The sequence below is a fragment of the Orcinus orca genome, chromosome 1 (assembly GCF_937001465.1).
Source record: "Orcinus orca chromosome 1, mOrcOrc1.1, whole genome shotgun sequence".
NCBI classification, from domain to species: Eukaryota; Metazoa; Chordata; class Mammalia; order Artiodactyla; family Delphinidae; genus Orcinus; species Orcinus orca.
This window is the reverse complement of record NC_064559.1, coordinates 195,251,377-195,277,981: the sequence shown is the minus strand read 5'-3', so window position 1 is coordinate 195,277,981 and position 26,605 is coordinate 195,251,377. Positions and strand designations below refer to the sequence as shown.

The 26,605-nt window shown below is 52.8% G+C and overlaps 2 protein-coding genes across 3 annotated transcripts; both read left to right on the top strand.

Moving 5' to 3' along the window:
* The first annotated feature begins 1,329 nt into the window (after positions 1-1,329).
* On the top strand, positions 1,330-26,605 carry C1QB (complement C1q B chain). The gene is made up of 9 exons (XM_004272588.4): positions 1,330-1,450; positions 2,389-2,558; positions 3,634-4,206; positions 7,727-7,750; positions 8,030-8,221; positions 11,820-12,370; positions 19,593-19,756; positions 24,546-24,748; positions 25,889-26,605. Exons 2-9 carry the CDS (start codon positions 2,396-2,398, stop codon positions 26,461-26,463), a joined length of 2,445 nt encoding a protein of 814 aa, XP_004272636.3. The 5' UTR covers positions 1,330-1,450; positions 2,389-2,395; the 3' UTR covers positions 26,464-26,605.
* Positions 12,374-16,813, top strand: LOC117202385 (heterogeneous nuclear ribonucleoproteins A2/B1-like). Of its 2 annotated transcripts, XM_033433233.2 has the most exons (2): positions 12,374-15,342; positions 15,647-16,813. In XM_033433233.2, the coding sequence occupies exons 1-2, from the start codon at positions 14,403-14,405 to the stop codon at positions 15,778-15,780; spliced, it is 1,074 nt and encodes a 357-aa protein (XP_033289124.1). In that variant the 5' UTR covers positions 12,374-14,402; the 3' UTR covers positions 15,781-16,813. The 2 variants fall into 2 exon arrangements, with proteins under 2 accessions (XP_033289124.1, XP_049569139.1); XM_049713182.1 differs by lacking the exon at positions 15,647-16,813 and having other exon boundaries at positions 12,374-15,620.

The following is a 26,605-nucleotide window of genomic DNA, read 5'->3' as shown; positions in this document are numbered from 1 at the left end:
GCCTCTGCCGTTCTCTGCTTCCCACCACTCTCTCATCTTGAGAAAGTGAGGCTCAGAGAGGTTAGGTAACTTGCCCAAGGTCACATAGATATTATTCATAATGATGACTTATTTTAATGTGGTGTTTGACAGTATAAACTTCCTCATATATTCATATAATCCCTCGGCAGCTCACCGAGGGGACTGTATCCCCATTTTACAGATAAAGAAACTGAGGTCTGGAAAAGTGATGTGGCTTGCCCAAGGTCATAGAGAAATTCTAGTTCCCCTAAGCCCCTGAATCCTGAGGAGCAGTAGAGGGGCTGGCAGGAGGAGCTCTGGGTCCCCACCCTTAAACCAGAGCATCCCCATCTAGATTTGTTGTATATATATTGTATGTCACACAAGATTGCAAATGAAAAAGGAGTCCCAAAGGCTTGAAAACCCTGGCCCTAGACTGTCTTCACCTGCCCAGGTACAATAGCCCTCCCTCTTCTCCTCCTCCTCTTCCTCTCCTCCTCCCTCTGGAAAGCAAAACAAAACAACAACAACAACAAAAAACATGATCATGGGAAGAAACAGAAAGACATGGTCAGCCCAGGCCTGAACACATTGGTCTCCAGTCTGGAGGAGACAGAATCACTCAATCTAAAGAAAAACATTCTCCAGGTCCAAGGTGTCAATGACAAAGTGAGCTGTGCTGACAGGTAGTGAGCACCCCGTCAGTGAGAGTGAGTAAGGCTAGATGATCCATCCAAATGTTAACAGCAATTCTCTAGATGGGGTTTTGTCACTGATTTTTAAATGTTGATAAAAGCTAATTATTAAGTGGTCACCGTGCGTCCACTGTTTTGTATATGTATTATGTCATTAAAACTTTATAATATTCGACAAGGTAGAATCTGTTGTTTTCAATTTATGAACAAACAAACTGAGACCCCAGGGGGTTAAGTATCTTTCCAAGGACATGCAGCTAGGAAGTGGCAGGTCTAGGAAGCTGATTACTGAGCTTCCCATTACTACTGCACTGTTCTTCTTTCTTCTGTATTTCTGTATTTCCAAGCTTTGGCAATGAATACATGCTGCTTTCATAATCACGAAAGTCTTACAAGTTACTGATTTTGTAAAGGTTCCTTCTGCCCTGATGTTCTAGGCCTCTATGGGTCTCACAGCCCTACCCAGTATCCCTACCACGGCCCCCCCGGCAGACTCCCGCCTTGCTGTCCCTGTCCCCACACCATCTGTGGCTGGGGTAGGATGTCCCATGTCTCAGTCTTGCTGAGGTCAGCTCAAAATGTCCCTTGCAGGCCTGTGGCCCTAGGGCAACACTGGGGGTAGTTTCAGGGAAGGAGAAGGGGAAGTGGGAAGGGATGTGAAAGTTGGCCACAGGCCAGCACCGCCCTGCTTGGTGTCCCACAGGGGTCCCTGGGCGAAGGACGGGAGTATCCATTGCATCGACGACCAGACGCAGGTGAGGCCAGCGCTTGACAGGGAGGGAGCTGTAAAGTTCAGGGAACCAGGAGGTGTGGCCCAGGAGGCTGGACCGGGCAGGGAGGGAGGGAGAGCTCTGCTGGCTGGTTCTATGCCAGGACAGTGTTGTGGGGTGGGGGGGCTGGGGGGACCCTGATCTAGGACCCAGAATGAGTGAGTGGGGGGACCTTAACTCCAGGGGCTTGGGGGAGGGGGGAGGTAGTGACAGACCCATGAGCTGTAACCAAAGTTCCTGGGTTCTGACCCCCACCACAAAACACAAGAAGCTGGGAAAAGGCTGGGGGTGTCAGAGTCCAGCAGAGGGGTCCCACGAAGGGATGGCAGAGAGTGCCAGTCAGCCCTCTGTCTTCCAGTGGGTGCTGAAAGGGGCCGAGTGTGTGGAGGAGAGAGCAGATGTGTGTGTCAGGTGTTTGTGAATTCTGGTGTGTATGCACAGCTCTGCCATCTGGGTGAGAGGGTGTAAATTAAACAGGGAGCAGGCACTCAATAAATATTTGTTCAGTCACCTGTAGGAGTGTACGACTGTGTGTGTCCAGGTGAGTGGGGGGGAACACGTCAGTTTGGGTGTCAGTTTGTGTGTCCAGGAGTGTGTGGTGGACTTTTGAGTTTGCTTATTGTGTTACATAGGTGCGTGAGCGAAAAGCTGTGTTTGTGTGTCTGAGTGTGTAACTATATGGGTATGTTCAGTTGCATGTGTGTATCTGTGTGAGTTTGTGGTTTTTTGTGTATGTTTGGGGTCCCTGGAGCTGGATGGAGGGTGGACCTTGAAGGCCCTCGAGGGGGTGTGTGTGCAATGGTCGGGGAGATGATATATATAGACAGATAGAATTGGGCGGGGTTGGGGGTTCAAGTGTGGGTGTTGGATGTGCATGAGTGTGTGATGTCCAGCCTGCCCAGGCCCTGCCCATGTCTCCACAGTGACACCATGGAAGCCCCCCGGGGCTGGCTGGTGATCGGTGTGCTGGCCATATCCCTGGCCTCTTCGGTGACCCAGGACGTTTGCCGAGCACAGGATGGGAGGAACGGGGCCGCAGGAATACCCGGCCGACCCGGACGGCCAGGCCTCAAGGGGGAGCGAGGGGAGCAGGGTAAGCCCTCCCTCTGAACCCCAGTCCCTCATCCCTGGGCTTCGCCTGGCCACCAGGGTGGAGGCTTGGGTTGGCACTGAGAAACAGGAGTCCACCTGGGCCCACACACGAAGGCTCTCCAGTCTGCACTTGGTCCCAGGGGCCGAGGGGGGCCTAGCCTTCTTCCAAAGCCATGTCCACAGGCCCCAGTGGCCTCTCTGTATCCCCTTTACTGCCCAGGTCCTCCTTCTTTGGCCTCACCTTCCTCCTCTGGACAGTGGGTCACTGCAAGCAATGAATATGAAAGGTCCCAAAGCTGTGCTCAGTCCTTGGTCTTTGTTCAGTTACCAGAAAGATTAATGCCCTTGGCTTTAGACTCAGGAGCCCTTGTCTTGCTGTGTGACCTTGAGCGACTTACTGATCCTCTCTGAGACTCAGTTTCCTCATCTGTAAAATGGAGAAATAACCCCACCTAGCACATTGAGAGGGATCAATTCATGGCAACTATCTCTTTTGCTTCCAGCTTCCCCACAACTCTGTCCCTGCTTCCCCCTTCCCTGCCCCTTCAAGCTTCAGAAACTCTCATGTTCTAGAAAAAAGGCTAAGGGTGAAGGGAAAGGGAGGAGGGCACGACCAGAGCAGGAAAGGAAAGTCTCATGTAATCGCCCTGAGCCTCCCAGTCCATAGCAGACCACAAAGATCTGCATAGGCATTTGCAAATAGTCTGCACACAGGCAGCCTACATGTAGTCCGTGAATCTGAAGAAGTCAAGGTCAGTGCCCTGGGGAGAGTGTGGAGGGCACGGCTGTGGGCAGGAGTACAGTGAAGCCAGTGGACTGCTTTTCCCAGAACGTGACACTCCCAAGTGCCTGTTCACGTTTCTCTCCATTTTACAGATAAAGAAGCTGAGGCTCAGAGAGGTTGAGACACGTGCCCAAGGTCACGCGCAGCCAGTCAGAATCAATGTCTTGAAGGCCCAGACACTCGCCCTATCCTCTATCCCACAGCCGTCCGGGGTCCCAGCCACCTCCCTGAGGTCTGGAGGACACTAAACCAATTGGGACTCTCACTCCCAATCTGGCCTTTCTCCCCACAGGGGCCGCTGGTATCCAGACAGGCGTCCGTGGCCTTAAAGGAGACCAGGGAGAGCCTGGGCCCCCTGGAAAACCTGGCAGAATGGGCTACCCAGGACCCAGCGGCCCACTGGGGCCCCCTGGCCTCCCAGGGTTGAAGGGCATCAAAGGCAACCCAGGAAACATCCAGAACCAGCCGCAGCCGGCCTTCTCGGCCGTGAGACGGAACCCTCCAATGGGCGGCAACGTGGTCATCTTTGACACGGTCATCACCAACCAGGAGAGCCCATACCAGAGCCACTCGGGCCGGTTCATCTGCTCTGTGCCGGGTTACTACTACTTCACCTTCCAGGTGGTGTCCAAGTGGGACATTTGCCTGTCTATCGTGTCCTTTGGGAGGGGCCAAGTCCAGCGTTCCTTGGGCTTCTGTGACGCCAACAGCAAAGGACTCTTCCAGGTGGTGTCCGGGGGTACGGTGTTCCAGCTCCAGCAGGGAGACCAGGTCTGGATTGAAAAAGACCCCAATAAGGGCCGCATTTACCAGGGTTCAGAGGCCGACAGCGTATTTAGCGGCTTCCTCATCTTCCCATCCACCTGAGCCCCTCCCCACCATGGCCTCCGCTTCCTGCTGTGTGACCCTGGCCCACTCACTCCACCTTTCTGGTGTCTATGCCCTGCTCTGTAAAGTCGGGGTGCTGTTGCTTTAGCTGCCTGAAGGAAGATCGTTTCTTGGAACTCTCCCTGGAATAAATACCTGAGTCCATGTCTGCTGAGCTTGAAGTTCAGTTGCTACCCTGGCCATTGGGAGGGAGGCTTAAGAATGACAACAATTACTGAGTGCTTGCAGGCCAGGCCTGCATTCAATATTTTACAATAAATATTTAGCAGGTCCTGGGAGCCTCATCGGCCTGGCCTCAAATCCTGGGCCACCATTTCACTTACCAGGTGTCCAATTACGTGCATTTTGTGTTACTTCAGTGACTCTCAGTTTCCTTATCTGTAAAGTGGGAATACTGATGGCACCTTCCTCAGAGGGCTGTTGGGAGGATTAAATGACTTAATATATGAAAATTACAGAGGAGTGCCTCGTGCACAGTAAGGGTTACACATACGTGTTAGCCTTAATTATAGTTTGTTTAATCTTTACAGTGGAGCTCTGAGGTGGGTATTATGACCTTATTTTACAGATAATGAAACTGAGGCTAGGGGGCTGGGACAAACTTAAAGCCCAAGGTTAGTGTGTAAGGGGAGAAGCTGGGGTTTGACTCCAAGTCTTACTGACGCCCAAGCCTGTGTGTCTACCTACTACCCTAGCCAGCCTCCACAGACACACGCCTGACAACTGACACATGTCATTTCCAACGCTCAACCAGAAAGGCACATCCAAGGGCATCCAGAAGTCTTCCTGAAGCCAGGTTGCCCGAGGCCAGCGCTGGACTTCGACCCCCGCAGGCACAGAGGCTGGGCTGGGGACTGGGAGGGTCTGGAATGTTTGTGGTGCATTCCCAGGGTCCCACTTAGCCTGTCTGGGTGCTGCTCAGAAGCAAAAAGCCCCACTATGCCCTTCATATGTGAGAAAAGTAAGGCGACCAGAAGTTCAGTCCTGAAAATGTCCAGCGTCCTGTGCTTTTTCCCAAAGGAAGCCGATTTTACCTTTGTGCTGCACACGTTCATGTATGCACAAGAATACACATCACACTTGCACACACACCTCCCGAGGTGCACGTGGACCTGCATTCCTGGACCAAGACTCGTCTACTCCTCACCCAGATACCCACTCCCTGCGACCCACCGGCTGCACCCCTGGACGCACTCCTTACGCCTCCAGACCCACAGACGCACTCAAGGATACACATGCGTCACACCCGTGCACACCCACCTCGTACACCCACGTGCCCCCATCAACCATCAGAAGTGCTCTCACACACACACGTGTTCCAGACACACCCCTGACACGAAGGTGCACACACCCTCCTCCCCCTCTGACATGCGTGTGCCTTAGAAACGCCTGTGATCTCCAGGTCCTCACGTACCCACAACCTCCACGCCCGCCTTCGCCGCACACTCAAGACCCACTTGGAGGGGGGCCCAGGCCCATCAACAGACTTCGGGGCTCAGGAGGAAGAGAGTAAGGCTCTGCAGCCCCGGAGCAGTTCTTGACTCCTCAGCCCCCTGCCCACCCAGAACACACACACCCACGGACTGGGAAGAGAAACAGATCTGTGAGCACCTACTGTGCGCTGGCCATTTTACAAGCATGGATGCATTTAATCCCAGCAAAATCGGTGAGGACCTTGAGGCTCACAGAAAGGAGACATCTACCCAAGGTCACACTGCCAGAAAGTGGCAGGGCCTGAATTTGAACCAGGTCTGCCTGACCCCAAAGTGAAGGGCTTCTTTCATTGCAACGGGGCTCAAAGACAATGTCAGGGGCAGAGGGCCCGTAAGAAGCTGGAAAGGCCAGGCTATAGAAATGGCGGGTGCAGGGAGTGCCCCGCTGCTTCTTACCCTAAATTCCACCCATACCCACCCCTCTTCGCAGAGGCAAATCACTCGCCCCTCTGGAAGGAGGGGACCCAGCCGCAACCCAGGTGGGCGGGGCAGGGGCGGGCTGAGCGCGGGCTGAGGCTGCCACCTGCTGGAGAAGCCGGACCCAGGCAGGAAGGAGGTGAGGACTGAAGATGGGAGACAGGCCTGGGTGCCATCGGCCGGGTCCCCCACCCCCCATAATGCTGTGTCCATCATTTCTGCTCTCTCCAGCCTTCCACCCACCTGGGAATTCCAGGGACAAGTACATTCACGTTGTTGCTCTTGTTGCATACTCTGCAGCCCCGTGCCAGAGGGCGGAGAGCCAGCTGGGAAGACTGAGGCCCTGAGGGTCACCCAGCAAAGCAGGGGCAGGGCTTGGAACTCTGCTCATGGCTGGCACAGGGCTATGCACTGTGTATGCATTAGCACTGCCCTGCATGGAAGCTACTGGAAACCCTCATTTACAGAGGAGAAATCAGTGCTCGGGGAGATCAAACCACTCACTCACATGGGTGGCAGGAGTGGAATCAGGGTTGGAACCCTCCACTGCCCATCACCTCCTTCCTCTCTGGAATCTCATGTGAGGAGAAGAAAGAGAGGAGGGGCCTCTCTCAGCTCTGCCAGCCTAGCCTCGACTGGCAACCCCTCACTAGCCATAATAGGCTCTGAGACGAGAGGCCAGGGATGGAGGTGAGGGAGGGGGTGCTGACAGGGAAGGTGGGATCATCAGGGGCCCCAGCAAAGGAACAGGCACCAACATGCAAAGCCTGGTCCTCCCCTACCACCCAGTATACAGATGGGATGACTGAGACCTAGGGGCCAGTGGTTTGCTGAAGGCCTCGGGGCCAGGGAGTGGCAGGGCTGGAAGGAGAACCCAAGGCTGCTGACTTTGTAGCCAGAGGAATCTGTCGGCCACAGCAGGCTGCCTGCTGTCAAAGTTTGCCCTGGATGTCCACCCCCAAGTAAGGCAAATGGGAGGGGGCATGTGGAAGTCTCTAGAATAAGACCTGTCACTTCACAGGTGCATGTGAGGCTTGTTTCTTAGGGCGGCTAAGCAGAGGGGTCAGAACAAGGCTTTGGACCCAAGAAACCATTCACTAAGTGACTTTGGGCAAGGGTTTTCACTTTCCTCAGCCTCAGTTTCCTCATCTGTACAGGGGGAATTATAACTTCCCCCTAGGGATCTTGTGAAACAACGGGGTCACAGGCACAGTAAATGGCAACAAACAGGGACGGGCATTAGCCGGGCTGAACTTGACTCTAGGGGAAGTCTGCCCGGCTGATGTTTATGCGCACACACACAGATAGGCACCCTTCAGCAGACCCGGGGCAGCGGACATTTCCTCATTTCAGACACTCATGACCTGGAGGTGGAGGGACACAGGGACATCAGTGCGGTCAGCCTGGCTCAGCACCCAGGAGAAAGTACTGAGTCAGGAAAAATTATGGGAAAGGGGATGTGGTCTTGGGGAGAGGAGGGGAGGGGACAGCACAGCCTGCCCAGGCCCTTCTTGCTGTGTCCACACTGACACGGTGTCCTCCTGCCTTGGAGAGGGGAAGCAGATCTGAGGACATCTCTGTGACCAGACCAGAAACCTCCCACCTGTCCAGGTGAGGGCAAATGGCAGCTTTTCCCCGCTGCCACTTCCTGAAACGTGGCCCCAGGGACAGCCTGATTTGTGAGAGGAAGGAGGGTCCCCATCTCCGCTCAGCCGGGGACTGAGCTTGAAGAAAAGGCCCCATTCCCCATCCATTGTGCAGTCCCAAGGGGCGAGGAGCCGGGGAAAGGAGGTCAGCTCCTGAGGGCTGAGAAGGACGGCCCCTGGGGAGAGAGAGGGTGAGGAGGGCATGCCAGGGGCTGGGGGACAACTCAGCTCTCTCCCCATCCAGCTCCTTCCCAAATGGACATGGGGCCCAGCTCCTGGCCCCCCCTTGTACCAAACCTGCTGCTGCTTTTGCTGGCACTGCTGCCTGGGGGCCAAGCTGGCACAGACTGCTATGGGATCGCCGGGATACCAGGCCTGCCCGGGGCTCCAGGGAAGGATGGGCATGACGGATTGCCAGGGCCCAAGGGTGAACCAGGTGAGTCTGCTGGCCTGCTGGGGAGGGGTCACCTAGGGCCTGGGGGCAGGAGTCGGAAGTGTCCATCTGAGGCTGACTCTGGGGAAGGTGGACAGCTTCTTGATGGCGAGGAGTGTGGTCCTTCCGGCCATGCCTGCTCCCAGGGCAGAGTCTTATCTCTTGTGTCAGGTCTAGCCCCTCTCCCCCTCAGAGCCCAGGCCTCCGGCCTCCCCAGTTTCCCCATCTGATAACAGGGAGAGAACAAGAGCACCTGCCCTAGAAGGTGGCAGGGAGGATCACGGAAGATGATCCAGGTGAAAGCCTTTGGCAAACTCTAAAACGCTCTGCTACTATTTTATTCCAACCCCTCCACGACTTGCCCTGCAACATGGACCCCAGTGACTGTACACAACGGCCAGGTGGCCAGGGTCCAAGTCCCAGCCCCATCACTTTCCACTGTGTGAACTTGCACAAATTATAGAACCTCCCAGTGCCTCAGTTTCCTCATCTGTAAAATGGGGAGATGGTAGTACCTACTGCACAGGGGTGCTGTGATTATTAATAAAATTAAATATAAAACAGTACTAGCACGTGGTAGGTATCAGTAAGTGTGGGCTATGGTTGTTACTGCTGTTGTCATCTTTGTTTTTATCAGAGATGTGTGCTCCCTTCACTCCCTAGGATTCTGGGTAGTTGGAGGGGTAGGGAGTAAGGAGTCAGGATCACAGCCACAGAATCTTCTGTTGGAGATTCATGGGCAAGCCCTAGCACGAGTGAAAAGGGCTGAGGACATGAACAGGCACTGGTGTTGGGTGAGAACTGCAGTCTGCTGGTGACTTGTCTGAGAGTAGGTGCACATCTGGGGGTGGAATGTGTCCAGAGTGGCCATGGGGGAGGCTGGGGTGCGGCTGGGCAGAGGTGACAGGGGTGGCAGAGGCACTGGGCAAGGGAAGCCAGCGGAGGGGAATGTCCTTAGGAATTTCCCACTGTCATCTTCCCTCCTGGCAATAGAGTGGAATTGTACCAACATTCCAGAAGGAATTCTCCAATTCAGTGTGAGTCAAATGAAGCCCCCAGGTCTGCCATTTTTCCAGGACCCTGTACTTCACAGCTGCCTCTGGCCATCTCACTGTGTGGGATGGCTGATAGACACCAATTTTTTTTTATATAAATTTATTTTTTATTTACTTATTTTTGGCTGCTTTGGGTCTTCGTTGCTGTGCGCGGGCTTTCTCTAGCTGCAGAGAGCAGGGGCTACTCTTTGTTGAGGTGCACGGGCTTCTCATTGCAGTGGCTTCTCTTGTTGCGGAGCACGGGCTTTAGGTGCATAGGCTTCAGTAGTTGTGGTACGCGGGCTTTAGTAGTTGTGACACATGGGCTTAGTTGCTCCACAGCATGTGGGATCTTCCCGGACCAGGGATCCAACTCGTGTCCCCTGCACTGGCAGGTGGATTCCCCACCACTGCGCCACTAGGGAAGTCCCGGACACCAATTTTTAGCTCCTAATTTGTGCCAGGCATGGTTCTAAGTGCTCTACGTATATTCATCTCATGAGGTAGATAAAATTAACTCTATTTTACAAATGAGAAAACTGAGGCCAAAATCCTTTGAAGAAACGATTTACTCCCATTTTACAAATGTCAAAGCTGAGGTTCAGAGAGATTGAGCAACTTGCCCCCAGTCACACACTGGAATCCTGTCCAACTTCAAGGCCATGCCCTTAACCGCTACCCTGCACTGCCTCTCAGGCCCCCTCCCCACTGCCGTGTCCCCCCCTCCCAGTTGGTTGCTGGAAGTCAACCTGAAGCATGAGACACAGTCCTGCTTATCATAGCTGACAGCCGTCACCGAGACCTGACATTACTGAGCACTGCCTGTGAGGTGCCTGGCACGGGCATTCTCCCACCCCACTCTGCCAGCAGCTCTGTGGGATCCGTTCTATTATGCCCTTATCTCAACTGGGCAAACAGAGGCTCTGGGAGGGGAGATCACCTGCCCGGGATCACGTGGCCTGACGCTTAGGTCTGCTGGGTTCTGATTCCCCACTCCTAACCCTGGGATCTAAAAGGCTCACAAGCCGCAGAAGATCCGTCACGGTAGGTCTGCACAGACACCCACCCCAAAGGAAGTCGGAGGAGGAAGCAGCCACGAGGGCCAGCAGGGGTGGTCAGAGAGGGCTTCCTGGAAGAGGAGACTGGAGCCAGGCCCTAAAAGATGAGTATGGTTTGGACAAGGGAAGAAGAAGCTCATAGGGGCTCAGATAACTAAGGCGGTAACAAGAGTCAGACACTGACTGGGACTAGCCAGACTTAGCTGTGAGTCCTGACTCCACCTCCTACCAGCTGCGTGGCCTTGGGCAAGTTTCTGGCCTCAGTTTCCTCATATGTAACATGAAGTAAGTCGAAACAGGCCAGTTGTCAGAGGGGCTGAATTGGGCTGAGTGGGGCTGGGGCAGCTGGGGAAAGGCAGCCTCTATGGCTCCATCCGGTGGATCCCATGTGCTAAGCTGGCCTGGGCCTGGGTGGTTCCGGCTCAGAAATGGAAACAGGTTTTGTGGGGCTCTGAATCTTATAAAATGTTGAGGACCCTCTTTAAGAAAAGTAGTACAGAATTTGATGGGGGGGCGGGGGGAGGTTTCACAAAACTACACGTGCTACAAAATTGTTTTACAACTATAACCACACAAATAATGCATGTAAAAGTGGAGCTCTGTGGGTCCTACAAAGGTTAATTTCTTGGTTTTGATTTCGTACTTTAGTTATGTAAGATTGGGGTCGACTAGGTAAAGGGTACATGAGACTTCCTCGTCCTTTTTTTTTTTTTTTTTGCGATACAGGGGCCTCTCACTGCTGTGGCCTCTCCCTTTGTGGAGCACAGGCTCCGGACGCGCAGGCTCAGAGGCCATGGCTCACGGGCCCAGCCGCTCCACGGCATGTGGGATCTTCCCGGACTGGGGCATAAACCCGTGTCCCCTGCATCGGCAGGCGGACTCTCAACCACTGCACCACCAGGGAAGCCCCCTTGTCCTTTTATTTTTTTGCAACATCCTGTGAATCTGTAATTATTTCAACATAAAAAGTTGAAAAAATTATAAATGTAAAATTATGCAAAGGGCCTTGAAAGGGCCAGTGCAAGTAAATGGGGCCCAGAGCTTAAGTTTTAGGACCTTTCCAGGAGATCTGCCTCTGACCGATCTTCTGATTTTTGTCAAGAAAAACTAAGAACCTAGACTTTTAGGTGAAGAGTTATCTGAGGCCGCATGCTGTCCGTGGGCTGACAGTCGTGGCCTCTGGCATGCTCTCTGAGATGCAGCCCAGCTCTACCACCTCCTGAGCTGGCTGGTCCTACCCTCCCCTCCATCACAAACATGGAAACTGAGGCCAAGAGACGGGGCCGTGCTGCAGCCAAGGTCAGAGGGCAAGACCATGGGGAGGCAGGATTTGAACCAGGGTCTCTCTCCCCTCTTCTCCCTGCCCACTGTGCCCAGGTGAGTAGGCCACCCTCAGGGGGAAAGAGAGTCCAGATACCAAACCCTGGTGGCATGTCCCCTGGAGCATAGCCCTGTCCCTCTTCCTTGTCCCCTGCCCCATCACTTCCTTCCCACCTGCTCTCTCCCCAGGAATCCCAGCTATCCCTGGGACACGAGGACCAAAGGGTCAGAAGGGAGATCCTGGCACACCTGGCTATCCTGGGAAAAATGGTCCCATGGGAACCCCTGGGATTCCAGGGGATCCCGGCAACATGGGACCCCCTGGGGACCCGGGCGATGAGGGCAGGTACAAGCAGAATCACCAGTCAGTATTCACTGTCACACGGCAGACAGTCCAGTTCCCAGCGCCCAACAGCCTGGTCAAGTTCAACTCAGTCATCACAAACCCACAGGGGGATTACAACACGAACACTGGCAAGTTCACCTGCAAAGTTCCCGGCCTCTACTACTTTGTCTACTACACGTCACACACGGCCAACCTGTGTGTGCAGCTGTACCGCAACGGTGTCAAGGTGACCACCTTCTGTGACCACATGACCAACACCAAGCAGGTCAGCTCAGGCAGTGTGCTGCTGCAGTTGAAGGTGGGCGAGCAGGTGTGGCTGGCGGTCAACGACTACAACGGCATGGTGGGCACCGAGGGCTCCGACAGTGTCTTCTCCGGCTTCCTGCTTTTCCCTGACTAGGGCAGGCAGGCCTGCTCCACTCCCCGGGGCCACCCCATCTCCCTCAGCTTCCCTGCAAGAACCCACTGGGCCACACATCCTTGCTCAGGTCATTCTCGCCACTGGATGGACTCCTCCTCCAGGAAGCCCACTCTGCCCTCCTGCCCTGAGTTCTCTCCCTCCTCCAAGCTCCTTCAGGAGTCACTGCTTTGACACGTAACCAACACCTTCTGATACTGTCATTAGTGTTTTCCAAGTCTTGGAAGAGACAGAGAGATACATGAATAAATAATTAAATCAAAGGCTATGCACGGCTCCGAATCCTCACTGCCAATTCCCTAAGAAGTAGTTCCCTTCATCTTCCACTTTGCCCCTGCCACAGCCATGTGTGGGCTCCAGATTCAGGCATCTAGCTGGTGTTCAGTAAAGCTTGGTGCCAAGGTAGAGACACTCAGCACCATTTGGCCATTTGGGAGAGAGATGGTCAAATGTGGCTGAAGGCTGCAAGGGGTCCGCAAGGGGCCATCTGTTGTCACTTGTTTGGGTGAGAGGCACTGCTGTCATTAAAGGTATTCGTGCTCACAGGTAAACGGGAGTGTGTTTGAATTCCCAGACCTATGTTGACCGATGTTGAGTTATGGGAGCGTCCATCACAGGAGGGGTTTGGGCTAAGGCAGGCCCAGCACAGATGAAGGCAAGATGTGCAATGAATTTGTGCTGAATTAATGAGTGAATTGGGGTGAATGAATGAATGAATGAATAGTGGGTAAATGAATGACTAAAAGCAGAGCGAATGAATGAGTAAAACAATCATAATAGCTAACATTTATTGAGCACTCACTATACACCAGGCATTACGCTAACCCACCTATTAAATGATTTAATATTCGTAATTATGCTCTAGGTGGGCATGGATGGGTGAGGGAGAGAGTGAGAATCTGACTCCCGGATGTCTGATTTTCCCCAAATAACTGAGACTCTGGGGGCCCCCAGGAGACCATCCAAACCACTACTGCCCACAAGCCATCAGGGTTTCACTGTGAGACTCCTGACAGTTGGGCCCAGCTGCCTCGATCCTTGTTGGAGGACCAGGAAGTCGGCCGTAAGCTGCTGCCCTTTCGCTGCGCTCACCACGAAAAGGGGTTGACAGTTCAGGTTCAAAAAGATAAAAAGTGTAACTTTCCTGTGAAGATTGAGGGTCTGGCCTCAGAGCCCAGTGAAACCCAAGGCTCACTCAGGCCAGGGAAAATCACCCCTGCCTGATTGGGCTCTCAGCTTGGTTCCACAAGGCCCCACAGAGCTCACAAAGGCATGAGATGGGCTGTAACAGCAGAGGTTGGAGCTCAGCTCTCCAGCCACTGCCATCCACTTTGGCTCCTTTGTTCCTGAAGGAAGCTGTTTCACACCCCCATAGCTTTGCCCATGATGTTCCTTCATTTTGTAGAGCCCCCACCCCACTCATACAAATCCTCCGTCCACTTAGGTAATACACACTCAGCTGTCAGGAATCAACACAAAGATCACCTCCTCCATGAAGCCTTCTCTGATTCTCCCCTTCGTGTCCCCACAGCGTCCTCCACCGACATGAACCACAGACTCATGACTTGTTAGAGCCCAGGTTCCCAAATCTGGGGGTGCAAAAAATTACCTGCAGACTTATTTATAAAATAAAAAACAGATTTCTGGACCCAAGCCTGTTATACAAAGGTTTGGGGAGGACTGCTATTTCCAGCTACAGGCTGTCTACGTCTCAGGAGTGGGTCACAGGACAGCTCTTGGGACTGGGGGAACCTGCATTGACCTGTTTCACCAATCAACCTATTCTGAAAAATTGAAAGTTGCTCAAGGTTGATTCAAGGGCGGCAGCGGCTCCAGAGGCAGCAGCGCCGGGTCCCCGTGGAGGTGCTCCTAGAGTTTTCCTGGAGCAGTGGAAGTTCTGACCGCAGGGTCAGGACCGACCAGGTTTGTGTTCTCACCATAGCGCAGGGGCCAGTTCGGTTCCTGTTAGTGCCCTGAGATCTCCCTCATCCCCCTGAGTTTCGGAGAAATGGCTGAAGCTAGTAAGCCCATGATGAAGAAAACTTCAAAATCTGTTCCTTTGGAGAGGAATAAGAGAGAAAAGGAACAATTCCGTAAACTCTTTATTGGTGGCTTGAGCTCTGAAACCACAGAAGAACGTCTGTGGAACCACTACCAGCAATGGGGATATCTCACAGACTGTGTGTTAGTACGGGACCCTGTAAGCCAAAAAGCAAGAAGATTTGGTTTTGTCATGTTTTCATCCATGGCTGAGGTTGATGCTGTCATGGCTGCCAGACCTCATTCCACTGATGGGAAAACGGTTACTCCCAAACGTGCTGTCCCAAGAGAGGACTATGGAAAGCCGGGGGCTCTTGTCACTGTGAAGAAGCTGTTTGTCGGTGGAATTGCAGAAGATACTGAGGAACGTCATCTTAGAGATTACTTTGAGAAATATGGAAAAATCAATGCCATTGAAATAATTACTGATGGGCAGTCAGGCAAGAAAAGAGGTTTTGGGTTTGTTGCTTTTGATGACCATGATCCCGTGGATAAGGTTGTGTTGCAGAAAAATCATACCGTCAATGGTCATCATGCAGAAGTAAGAAAGGCCTTGTCTAGACAAGAAATGCAAGAAGGCCCATGTTCTAGAAGTGGAAGAGGAAGAAACGCTGGTTTTGTATATTTTCATGGTGGTGGTGGAAAGTTTGGAGCAGGAAACTTTGGAGGAAGGAACTTTACAGGAGGATCTGACGGATATGGAAGAGGACATACATTTGGGGATGGCTATCATGGGTCTGGAGGAGGACCTGGAGGTGGCAATTTGGGGGGTAGCCCTGGGCATGGAGGAGGGCGAGGAGGATATGGTGGTGGATATGGCTACCAGGATGGGAGCTCCAGAGCTGGTTATGACAACTATAGAAGGAGGAATTATGGAAGTCAAAATTACAGTGATTGGGGCTTCCCTGGTGGCACAGTGGTTAAGAATCCAGCTGCCAATGCAGGGGACATGGGTTCAAGCCCTGGTCTGGGAGGATCCCACATGCTGCGGAGCAACTGAGTCCTTGTGTCACAACTGCTGAGCCTGCGCTCTAGAGCCCGCAAACCACAACTACCGAAGCCTATATGCCTAGAGCCCATGCTCCGCAATGGAGAGTAGCCCCTGCTCGCCGCAACTAGAGAAAGCCTGCACGCAGCAACGAAGACCCAACACAGCCAAAAATAAATAAATAAAATTAAAAGAAAAATTACAGTGATTTGGAGGATTATAAGCAGAAACTTCTAAGTACGAATTACTGAAGAGTGGAAAACTGAGTGGTAGCAGGAACATGGGGGGATCATACAGTGGAGGAAGCTATGGTCCAAGAGGCAATGGAGGAAGTGGGGGTTATGGACAGACAAGATGATACTGAGCTTCTTATTTGCCATGGGCTTGACTGTATAAATAGAGAATTAGAGCCCAGAGGTAACAGAAGAGCTTTAGGTTATCGAAATAACAGTGTTCAGGAAACTCTTATCTCAGTCATGCAGGGATATGGGAGAAGACACCAGAGCAGGTACACAGAGCCATTTTGTGAGTGGACTCAATTATGTAAGAACATTACCTTCCTGTGGAGGAAAGACTATAAAAAATGCTTTTGAAACAGTTTCTTAGCTTTTGAATTGTTGTGTCTTTCCAGTGGTCTCTATAAAAGTGTGGAAGAATCCTTTCTTTGATAATGTCAAATTTCAAAGTTTTGGGTGACATGTGAAACCTTTTTCAAGATTTTTCTCAAAGTTTTGAAAGACTATTAGCCAGAATCATGGTGTAATAAGACATAACATCATTCTTCTTAAAAAATCGATTTCGTGTGTAGAGTTAAGAAGCTGTTGTACATTTAAGATTTAATAAAATAATTCTAAAGGTAAAACAGTAGTAGTTTGTCCTCTTTGATAATTTTGCACTTTTAGTTTTTACCTTTTAAATGTTTTTCTTGTTTTATGATATTAAATTTTGAAGTGTAATGATATGACTTACCTATATTATGAAATGGTTACCAAAAAAACCTTTTTCTTCTTGTGATGAATAGGATTTACTGCCTAAACAACTTTGATAGTATCCTACCGCTGTGCTAATTTTGGTCTTCTTGTACATTCCATCTTTTGTAATGGTGAGGAACTTGTCATGTATCTATTGGTCATTTGTATATCTTCTTTGGATAAATGTCGATTCAGTTCCTTAGTCTATATTATAGTTTGATTATTTGCTATTGTGGCGTATGAGTTTTTGTTGTACATTACCTGTTTTGTATTTATTTACCTTATAACTGGAAGTTTGTACCTTTGAACAACCTTTATCCTGTATTTCCTCCCACCAATTTTCTGCTGCTGGGAGCCACAAGCATGATGCATGATTCTTTTTCTGTGAGTTTAATCATTTTTTTCGGGATTTCACAAATAAATATGATCATACAAAAAAAGAAGGGTTTGGGGAGGACAGAGACATGGGTGGGTGGATGGTCTGCCAGGTGAAGTCAATGCACAAGGTCCACCATCTGGCTTTTCTGCACTTATTTCCTTACAGGTCTGCATCCCTCACTGGACTGTGAGCATCCTTGAGGGCGGGGCCCCTTTGATACAGGCCAGGCGCATAGTAGGGGCCTGGGAAATGTGTCAGATGAGAAGGAAGGAGAGATGAAGACATACACACACACACACACACACACACACACACACACACACACAGAGCAATAACAGAGGCCAGGGCCTAGGAACTCGGCCTGGTCCACAGAGTCTGAGAGCCTCTGGCAGGGACAAGGCGGGGGTCACGGGGCCGCTCCACTCACAGCTCACCTCCAGCAGCTACTTAGCAGCCCACCCGGCAATGCCGCAAGTGATACATCTTTCTTCTCATTTCTCTTTTGTTTAAAAAATCAATGCACCGTTTATGTAGGCCACGGTGTCAGATCAGAAACCTGTATTTCGGAAACGACCATCTTTATTTTCCATAATCATTTCCTTGTTGTTCTCTCTTTGCCAGGAGAGACAGGCCTTTGAAAATGCCAGCTTGTCTGCTTGGCCGAGGGGAGCTGGGGGAGGGCTTTTAAGGGGGGTAGCAAGGGTGGGACAGGAGCTAGTACAAGGCACCCCAAGGACCGGGGGGCCTCTTTCAGACCACGGGATGTGCAAGGGTCTTAGGCTTCTCTTCCATCCTCTGTAGGGATTGTCCCCTCTCTATCAGGGTTGCAAGCCAGCATTTTAAGGGTACAGAGACCAGCTGGCTCTCACTCAGGGGCCAAGGGTCTCCCTAGCTCCTGATCCCTAATCCAGGCATGGCTCCTGTGCCTCCAGGCTCCAAGATTTCTGTCTTCTCTTCAGAGAAATCACACGACTCCCAGGTTTGCCTTGGGTGCCTACTGAGGGCTGGGCACTCAGCTAGGCCCTGGACATGCGGGGTTACCTCACTGACCCCACAATCACCCCAGGAAGGGGTGCCCATGCCCCTGACTTATATACGGGGAAACTGAGGTCAATAAACACACCTGAGGCCACATAGCTAGAAAGAGGTAGGCCTGGGATTCAAACTTAGGAGGGGGGCTTCCCTGGTGGCACAGTGGTTGAGAGTCCGCCTGCCGATGCAGGGGGCGCGGCTTCGTACCCTGGTCCGGGAAGATCCCACATGCCGCGGAGCGGCTGGGCCCGTGAGCCATGGCCGCTGAGCCTGTGCATCCGGAGCCTGTGCTCCGCAACAGGAGAGGCCACAACAGTGAGAGGCCCGTGTACCGCAAAACAAAAAACAAAAAACAAAAAACTTAGGAGGGGCTGATTCCAAAGCCCATGCCCTGACCCCCCCACACCCTGCTGCTTCCTGTTCTTAGGCTCATCCTATTTCTACCCCAAATTCAAGCCCATCTTTTCCCATTTTTACCAGCCACCAAATCACTGGAGGGTCTATAGTTGGCTGAACCCAGAGACCCTTGGGTTTTATCACACGAGTCTCTTCTTTCCCTATCACCCTCGGCTGTAAACACTTAATTTCTGCCAAGAAGCATCCACAAGCCCAACGATTTTCTCTCTCTAAGCACAGATATCAAGAGAGCCCTCCTGACCTATGGCAGCTCCTGGGACTTGCTGGGCAGCCATCCCTGAGAGGGGCATCACGTTGCTTCAGACGCAACCTCGGTAAGAGGGCTGCTATCCCGGTGCCAGGGATGCCTGACTCCAAGTCCTGCATCTGCCACTAGTGAGAGGTGTGGGCTCCAGCAGCTACTTCTTGTGACATTCATCACAGGAGCAATGAAACCATTGTGTCACTTGATGTGTAATACCAGTCTCCCCCAGGAGAAGAGACACCCCACGGGGCAGGACCCAGGGCTGATTGGCTTGTGGCTCTATCGCCGGAGTACATAGAGGCTCACGATAGATATTTGCTGAACAGTGCTCTCTCCCCTCTGGGCCTTGGTTTCCCCATATATAAGATGAGTGGCACGGGCTGGGTGACCTGCAAGCCCCTCTCCTGTCCTAACTTGCTGTGATGCCAGGATCAACAAGCAACAGGCTCCTGGCTGTGCCAATTACAGTCATCAGCCACAGGTCTGCTGGAAGCAGAGGAAGGGGTATAAGCAAATAATGACCACATTTAAAATTCATTTTTCATTATTAGATTATTTTCTGAGAACAGGGAAAGAGCCGGGGTGTAGAAGGGAAAGAAAGCAGAAGATGAGCCCAGAAAGGGGAGGCCTGGGACATGGTATGATATTAACAATTAACATGTGCACTGCACTTTACAGTTTACCCTCCTCTTTCTCCACTATCCCATCTGAGCCCCCCAGCGCAATCTGTAGAGCAAGTGCAATTATGGTCCCACCATATGGCAGAGGAAATGGGGGCTCCCTTGGGTTCCCTTAGCTGAGAATGTTTAGCTGGTAAGTGGCAGAGCCAGCATACGAATCAAGGTTCCTGACTCCAAATCCAGCCCTCGGGCGCCAGGGCAGCCATGTTTCCATTTCATTGAGGAACACCCATGTTCCTGAAGACATTCATGAGGTCAGGGGCCTTGGCAGGCAAGCCCCCAGTTGTGGACGTTCTCCCGGAACAGCCCGGTTCCCCCACAGCTGCTGAACTGGCAAAACCAAACTGGCCACCCACCCATTCTATTTACGGTAAATCCCTCCAGATTGCGGAAACGGGACCTGAAACTGCCTGAGGACAGCAGAACAGAGTGAGAGCGGGGTGACAGGGAGGGGGGCCGGCCTGCTGGGCCCCTGGGAGGGGACCGTCAGGGGAAGGCCCTTATTCTCGCTGGAGAATGGAACTTCCGCTTTGGACTGAGAACAGGAGGCTCCCAGCTGCCTGTTCCACTGCTGCCCAGCCCAGCGGCATCAGAGGACGCCAGGTTCCCAGGTGAGGATGGGGCTTGGCACCTGGGGGGACTGGCGGGCAGGACCAATATGGCAGAGGGTGGTGATTCCCAAAGTATAGGCCCTGCATCCCCTGCCTCAGAGCCACCTGGAGCGTCTGACAGTGAGGATTCCTGGGCCCAATCTCAGACCTCGGGAGTCAAACTCTCTGGGGGTCAGCTTGGGAGTCTGCTGCTACTTGGGGTCCCAGGTAATGGGGAGGCACCAGGATAAAGGCTTTGGGGTCACCAAGACTGGAGCTGAGCCCTGCTTCTGCCTCTCAGGTGCTGGTGATCTGGGCCAAGCCACATGACCCCTCTCAGCCTGGACCCTCTCCGGGGATATCAGAACCTTTCAGGGCTGCTGTGAGCCCTAAAGGATATACCAGCTCAGCCAGCGCTTAGCACACTACCTGGTGCAAGATATGTCAGAGGCAGGGATGAAATTAGAACCCAGGTTCCCCTCTGCTCAGCCCAGCATTTCTCCAGCACCCGCCTTCTCTTATTTCCTCACAGTCAGATGAGAAAGCTCAGCTTGACTCTTTCAAGGAAATGATTTGACTTGCAGGCGGAGTTGTGATGAGTTGTTAGTCAGTACTGATACCGCTCAGTAAGGCTTGTGAAGGAGGGTGTGGGGTCGGGCACTGCACTAGGGACCTGGCTCCTTCTAGGTTCCCTCGCGTGTAATCCTCTGGCAGCTCTGTCGGGTTGAAATTAACTTTGCCAAAGGCTCAGAGAGAGGTTAAGGCACTGGCCTGAAGTCCTGCAGCGAGGCAGCAGCAGAGCGGGAGTTCAAGGTCAAGTTGGCCTGACTCCAAGTCAGGGGGAAAGGGGCTCTTGGGGCTGGAAGGAGATGGAAGGGCGGCTGATATGGGGAACGTGTGAGGAGCCAGGCTGACGGCGGTGACAGGCGGTAAAGGCAGGGGGTTGTCACCGGATGAGCTTTGAGTCCTCGCCCAAGTCTGAGACTCGCTGGCCCCTGAAATGGGCCAGAACCCAGATCTCCCCACTAGCCCCCCCCCCACCTCCGGCTCCCCCGAAAAAGCCCAAGTCTCATCATGGGTCAGGACCCTGCTCCCCTCAACCCCCCACCCCCCGGCAGGTGGCCAGGGCTCCCCACCCCTGCGCTGCCTGCACCTGAGAGACCTCCTCTCCCTGAGCCCAATCTCCCAAAGGGACCAGATTCTTTTTTACTTTTCCAAGCATCCTCCGTTGTGTCCTGAAACCTGGGGACTCTCAGATGATAGTGATAATAAAAAAACTAGCTAATATTCACTAAGCACTTCCAACATGTCGGGCTGTCGTGAGCCCTAATGCATCCGTCCTGCTGCCAACGCTGTGAGGTAGAGATTACTATTATCTCCCTTTTACAGAAGGGGAAGCTGTGGTCGGAGAGAAGCAACTGGCCTAAGGCCCATAGCTAAGAAGGGGCACAGGCCTGGTTTGGACCCTGGCAGTGTCCCTTTCCTTATGACACTCCAGGCCTCTCACCTTTGGTGAATGTTTGCTGCCAAACAACAGCAACAATAATAGTAATGATAAAAGCCATCACCAAGCCATCACCAAGCACCGGCCCCCAACCAGCACTGCTCTAAGTACAACCCAGGCTGTAGCTCCTTCTGTCAGGCTGTCTGGCTCCAAAGCCCATGTTTTAACCAGCAGGTAGGGAGGTCTCTTAATGTAACACCCCGTGGTGTTTGGATGGGTTTGAATGGGGAGCGGGTTTGAATCTCAGCCACAGCGGGGCTGCGTGACCTTGATCGAGGTTCCCGCCCTCTCCACTGCCCAGTTTCTTCGTCTGTGAAATGAGAAAGCAGGGGTGCTTTCCCAGGGGGCTGCTGTAAGGACCAAATTAAATGAGAGAATGTGGCCCGTGAAGTGTTTGGCACAGAGCCTGGCACCTGCTAAGTGCCCAACGCATTGATTATTCAGGGTGTCAAATTGTCGTTGTGCAAAACCTCCAGCCAGATAAGCAGGATCGTCCCCAGAGCCACCCTCTCTTGGGAGCGTGACAGAGCCTAAGCCTGTCACTCATGGCCCTGGTCGCCCCCACATTTGCAGCCCCCCTTTCCTTGTTACCCAGTACAGCCCCTGGTCGAATTCAGCTCCTGGTCTGAGCCATGAACTGATTAGGAGACCAAGGGGGCTGGGGCTGACTTTCTGAGCACATGAGCCCCACATCAGCAGGTTTTTCTGGGCTGGCACAGGCCTCACGAGGCAGAGGGGGCAGGGGTCTGGCCACAGCCCCACCATCAGCCAGCTCACTGGGTGATCTGGGGAGGGCTGTTTTCTAATGTTTGCATCTCAGTTTCCTCATCGGCAAGGTGGGAAAATAATCACAACCCACTTCCCTGGAGTGCTGTGAGGATCAGACGACCCCAGCTATGGGTCTGAGCTAGAGCCCAAAGCCCTATGGTTCTTCCCCAGCCACGGCCTCAGCTGGCTCCCCACGGTTATCTTGGAGATGAGCAGGGACCCCTATGCTCTTCTATTTTAAGAGCAGGAAACTGCTCAGACTTTGTGGGCTGAGGGGTTATGAGGGAAGGCTTCCTGGAGGAAAAACGCTTTGACCTGGGCCTGGAAAGATGGAGAGAATTTGCATCTGGGCAGAGGTGGAATGGGCTGGCTCAGAAGGTAATGAGCTTCCCATCACTGAGATGGTACAAGTCATGGACGGAAGGGGCCTTGGCAGAGATGTTATTGAGGAGACTTAACAGTAGGCTGAGGCTCCCTCAAGAAGTTAAACACAGAATTACCATAAGACCCAGTAATTCCACTCCTGAGTGTATACTCAAGAACCGAAAACAAGTTTCAAACAAATCCTTGTACATGAATGTTCACGTTAGCACTAGTCACAGTCGGCAAAAGGTGGAAACTTCCCAAATGCCCATCAATGATGAATGGATAGGGCTTCCCTGGTGGCGCAGTGGTTGAGAGTCCGCCTGCCGATGCAGGGGACGCGGGTTCGTGCCCGGGTCCGGGAAGATCCCACGTGCCGCGGAGCGGCTGGGCCCGTGAGCCATGGCCGCTGAGCCTGCGCGTCCGGAGCCTGTGCTCCGCAACGGGAGAGGCCACAACAGTGAGAGGCCCACGTACCGCAAAAAAAAATAATAATAATGAATGGATAAACAAATTGTGATATGTCCATACAATGGAATATTATTAAGCCACAAGGAGGAATGAAGTACTGATCCATGCTACAATGTAGATGAACCTCAGAAACATTGTGCAATGAAATCAGCCAGACACAGAAGTTCACACAGTGTATGTAATTCCACTTCTACGAAATATCCCGAACAGGTAAATCCGTAGAGTCATAAAGCTGATTGGTGGTTGTCAGGGGCTGAGTGGGGAAGTGGGATTTGGGGGTAACTACTTAATGAGTGCAGAATATTATTGGGGTGTTATTGAAGTGATGGAAATAGTTTGGAACTAGAGAGAAGTGGCGGTTGTACAGCATCGTGAATGTGCTAAAGGTCACTGAAATGTTCACTTTAAAATGGTGATGCTTATGCTATGTGAATGTCACCTCGATTTAAAAAAGAAAAAAAGAAGAAGCTAAGGGCTGGACTAGATGAATTTTAAGGTCCCTTCTGTCCTGAGAATCGATGCCATGGGCACTGGCCATGCTGACCAGCTCAAGACAGCCCAGGGCTTCTTCCTCGTTCCCCAGATTAGGAAGGGGCAAGCATCGTCCTCTCACCGGGGCCCACAGCCTTTGGAGGGACCTGAGAATATTCTGCCAGAAGAGGTGGCCTGGTGCACTGGCAGGGACACTGGCTTCCATGCCACACAGGCCTGGGTTTGAGTCCTGGCTGCAGTCCTTCCTGTGTTACCCTGAGCAAGTGACTTGGCCTCCCTGAACCTCAGTCTCCTCTTCGGTGTAGAAAAATTGGTTCTTCCATGCAGGGCTGCTCTGAGGATGTAACGTGGCCCGCTGTGGAAGCAGCATAGGCAGCCCGAATTCAGAAGTTCTAATGACTGAGAACACTTGGAATAAAATCCCAAACCACAGCTATCAAGACCCTGACGTCCGGTCCTCTGACCCCTGACTCCCCTCTGGCTACACTGGCCTCCCTGCTGGTCCTCAACATTTCTGACTCTGTGCTGCCTCTGGCCCTTTGCCCTCCCTGTCCTTTCCTCCTGGAACATTCTTGCCCCAGCTCTGTCTGAACCTTCAGGTCTCGGCCTAAACATCACGTCTCAGAGATGCCTCCCTTGTATAAAAAAACTTTCTTGGTTCGGGCTTCCCTGGTGGCACAGTGGTTGAGAGTCCGCCTGCCGATGCAGGGGACACGGGTTCGTGCCCCGGTCTGGGAGGATCCCACGTGCCGTGGAGCGGCTAGGCCCGTGAGCCATGGCCGCTGAGCCTGCGCGTCCGGAGCCTGTGCTCCACAACGGGAGAGGCCGCAACAGTGAGAGGCCCGCATACCACAAAAAAAAAAAAAAAAAAAAAAAACCTTTCCTGGTGGGAATGTCTATAGACTTTCCTGGTGGGAGGACTTCCCTCACAAAACCAGCCCTCCAGGGAGCCTTTCATTTCAGCCAGGGCACTCACCACGGCCTATAACTAGTTCTATTGACTTGTATGTTGACCTGTTTATCGTCTCCCAGACTGTCAGCTCCATGAGGGCAGGGACCACATCTGTCTTGTTCATCAGCAAATCTCCAGCACCCAGAACAGGGTCCGGGGGATAAGGCACTCAGTGAACACAGGAACAAGTGAAGGAATGAATGAACAAACCGTGGCCGTAACCTACCGCATCTTCTTGTCCCCCGCCGCCACACACACAGGAAGCAGCTGAGCAGGACCATGATGAAGACCCCGCGGGGCAGCGTCCCAGTGCTGCTGCCGCTGGTGCTCCTGAGTCTGCTGCACGTCTCCCGGGCCCAGAGTGGCTGCATTGGGCACCCGGCCATCCCTGGCATCCCGGGCATCCCCGGGGCACCGGGCTCCGACGGCAAACCAGGGACTCCAGGGATAAAGGGAGAGAAAGGTACTGTGGACTTTGGGAACAGACTAGTGTCACTGACCAAGGCCCCATCTCCTACCTCCCAAGTCCCAGTTGCCCACCTTAGGGATTGCAAAACACTTGCAAATCCATCAGCTTGCTGAGCCCTCCACAACAACTTTGCAAGGAAGGAATTCTGATTCCCATTTTACAGATGGGAAGACTGATGTCCGAAAGGCTACTGACTTGCTCAAGGGAACCCAGTAAATGTTGAGGCTGAGGCCAAACCGTGGCTCTCTTACCACTAAATCCACTGCAGTCACACAGTCCTGGGTTGTTACCTCCAGGGTAGGTGGCTTCGCCTCTCTGAATTGCTATTTCCTCACCTGTAAAATGTGGATAATGATTCTTTGTCAGAGTTGTCACAGGGTTCAAATGAGACTTCCTGCCATAAAACCCTCCTGTAAGATGTAGTTCATGTGTTCATTTAACCATAGCCTTCCGCTCTCTTCCCATAATCTCACAATCCCACAAAATATCCCCATTTTACAGATGAGGAAGCTGAGCCTTGGAGAATGTGACTCAGTCAAGGTGACCCAACTAATAATGACAGACGTGACATGAGAAACACATCTGCCTGTCCCCTGAGCCCATGTCCACAGCCACTATACTCTGCCACTCTACTGGAAAAGGTTTTATCTTGTGTTCTGCCAAACCAAGGAGGAGTAGCTGTTTGGAGTGGTGGAGTGAGAAGGATTCTAATACTCCCAGCTTCAGCAAGAAAGAATGCATGATTGATGAGGGATATGTGCCGTCAGGGAGGGGGTGGAGAGGGATAGCACATGTGCCCAGAATTCCTGATCCCTGCTCCAGGCTTAAGCCTGTATGAGCTGGCGAGGAGGGCAGGTCCAGCACCTTCCTGAGGGAGACGCCGCTCCCCAACCCACGGGCATCGGTCCCCATTACTGTCAAGCACGTCTCAGACTCAGAAAGCTGAGCTGGAAGGAGACTCGGGGCCCCTCCCCGACATCCCGTCCTCTTGTTCACAGATGGGGAGCTGAGGCCCAGAGAAAAGCGGGGACCTGTCTGAGGTTACGCAGCCAGGCTCCCTGCCTCCCAGCCCAGCTCCTTCCGGGTTCTCAGCGATCTCTGGCCCCCCTCATATCTCTTGTCTCTGCCTTCCAGGGCTGCCGGGGCTAGCTGGAGACCACGGTGAGCTTGGAGAGAAGGGGGACCCAGGGTTTCCTGGGATTCCAGGAAAAGTCGGCCCCAAGGGCCCCGTTGGCCCCAAAGGTGCCCCAGGGCCTCCCGGAGCCCATGGTCCCAAGGGCGACTCAGGAGACTACAAGGCCACGCAGAAAATCGCCTTCTCGGCCACACGCACCATCAACAGCCCCCTGAGGCGGGACCAGGTCATCCGCTTCGACCACGTGATCACCAACACCAACAACAACTATGAGTATCGAAACGGCAAGTTCACGTGCAGGGTGCCTGGCCTCTACTACTTCACCTACCATGCCAGCTCTCGAGGGAACCTGTGCGTAAACCTCATGCGGGGCCGGGAGGAGACACAGAAGGTGCTCACCTTCTGCGACTATGTCTACAACACCTTCCAGGTCACCATGGGCAGCGTCGTGCTCAAGCTGGGGCTGGGGGAGACCGTCTTCCTGCAGGCCACCGACAAGAATGCCCTGGTAGGCATCGATGGGGCCAACAGCATTTTCACCGGGTTCCTGCTCTTCCCAGATGCAGAGGTGTGACCTGTGGGTCCAATTCACCCCCTCCCCTGCCAGCCACGCTCTCTTTACCCCCAACACCAGCCCCCACCTGGCCAAAACACACAGTAGGGCTCCACGGATATTGCTGAATGAATGAGTAAATAAACTTTTCAAGGCCAAGGGA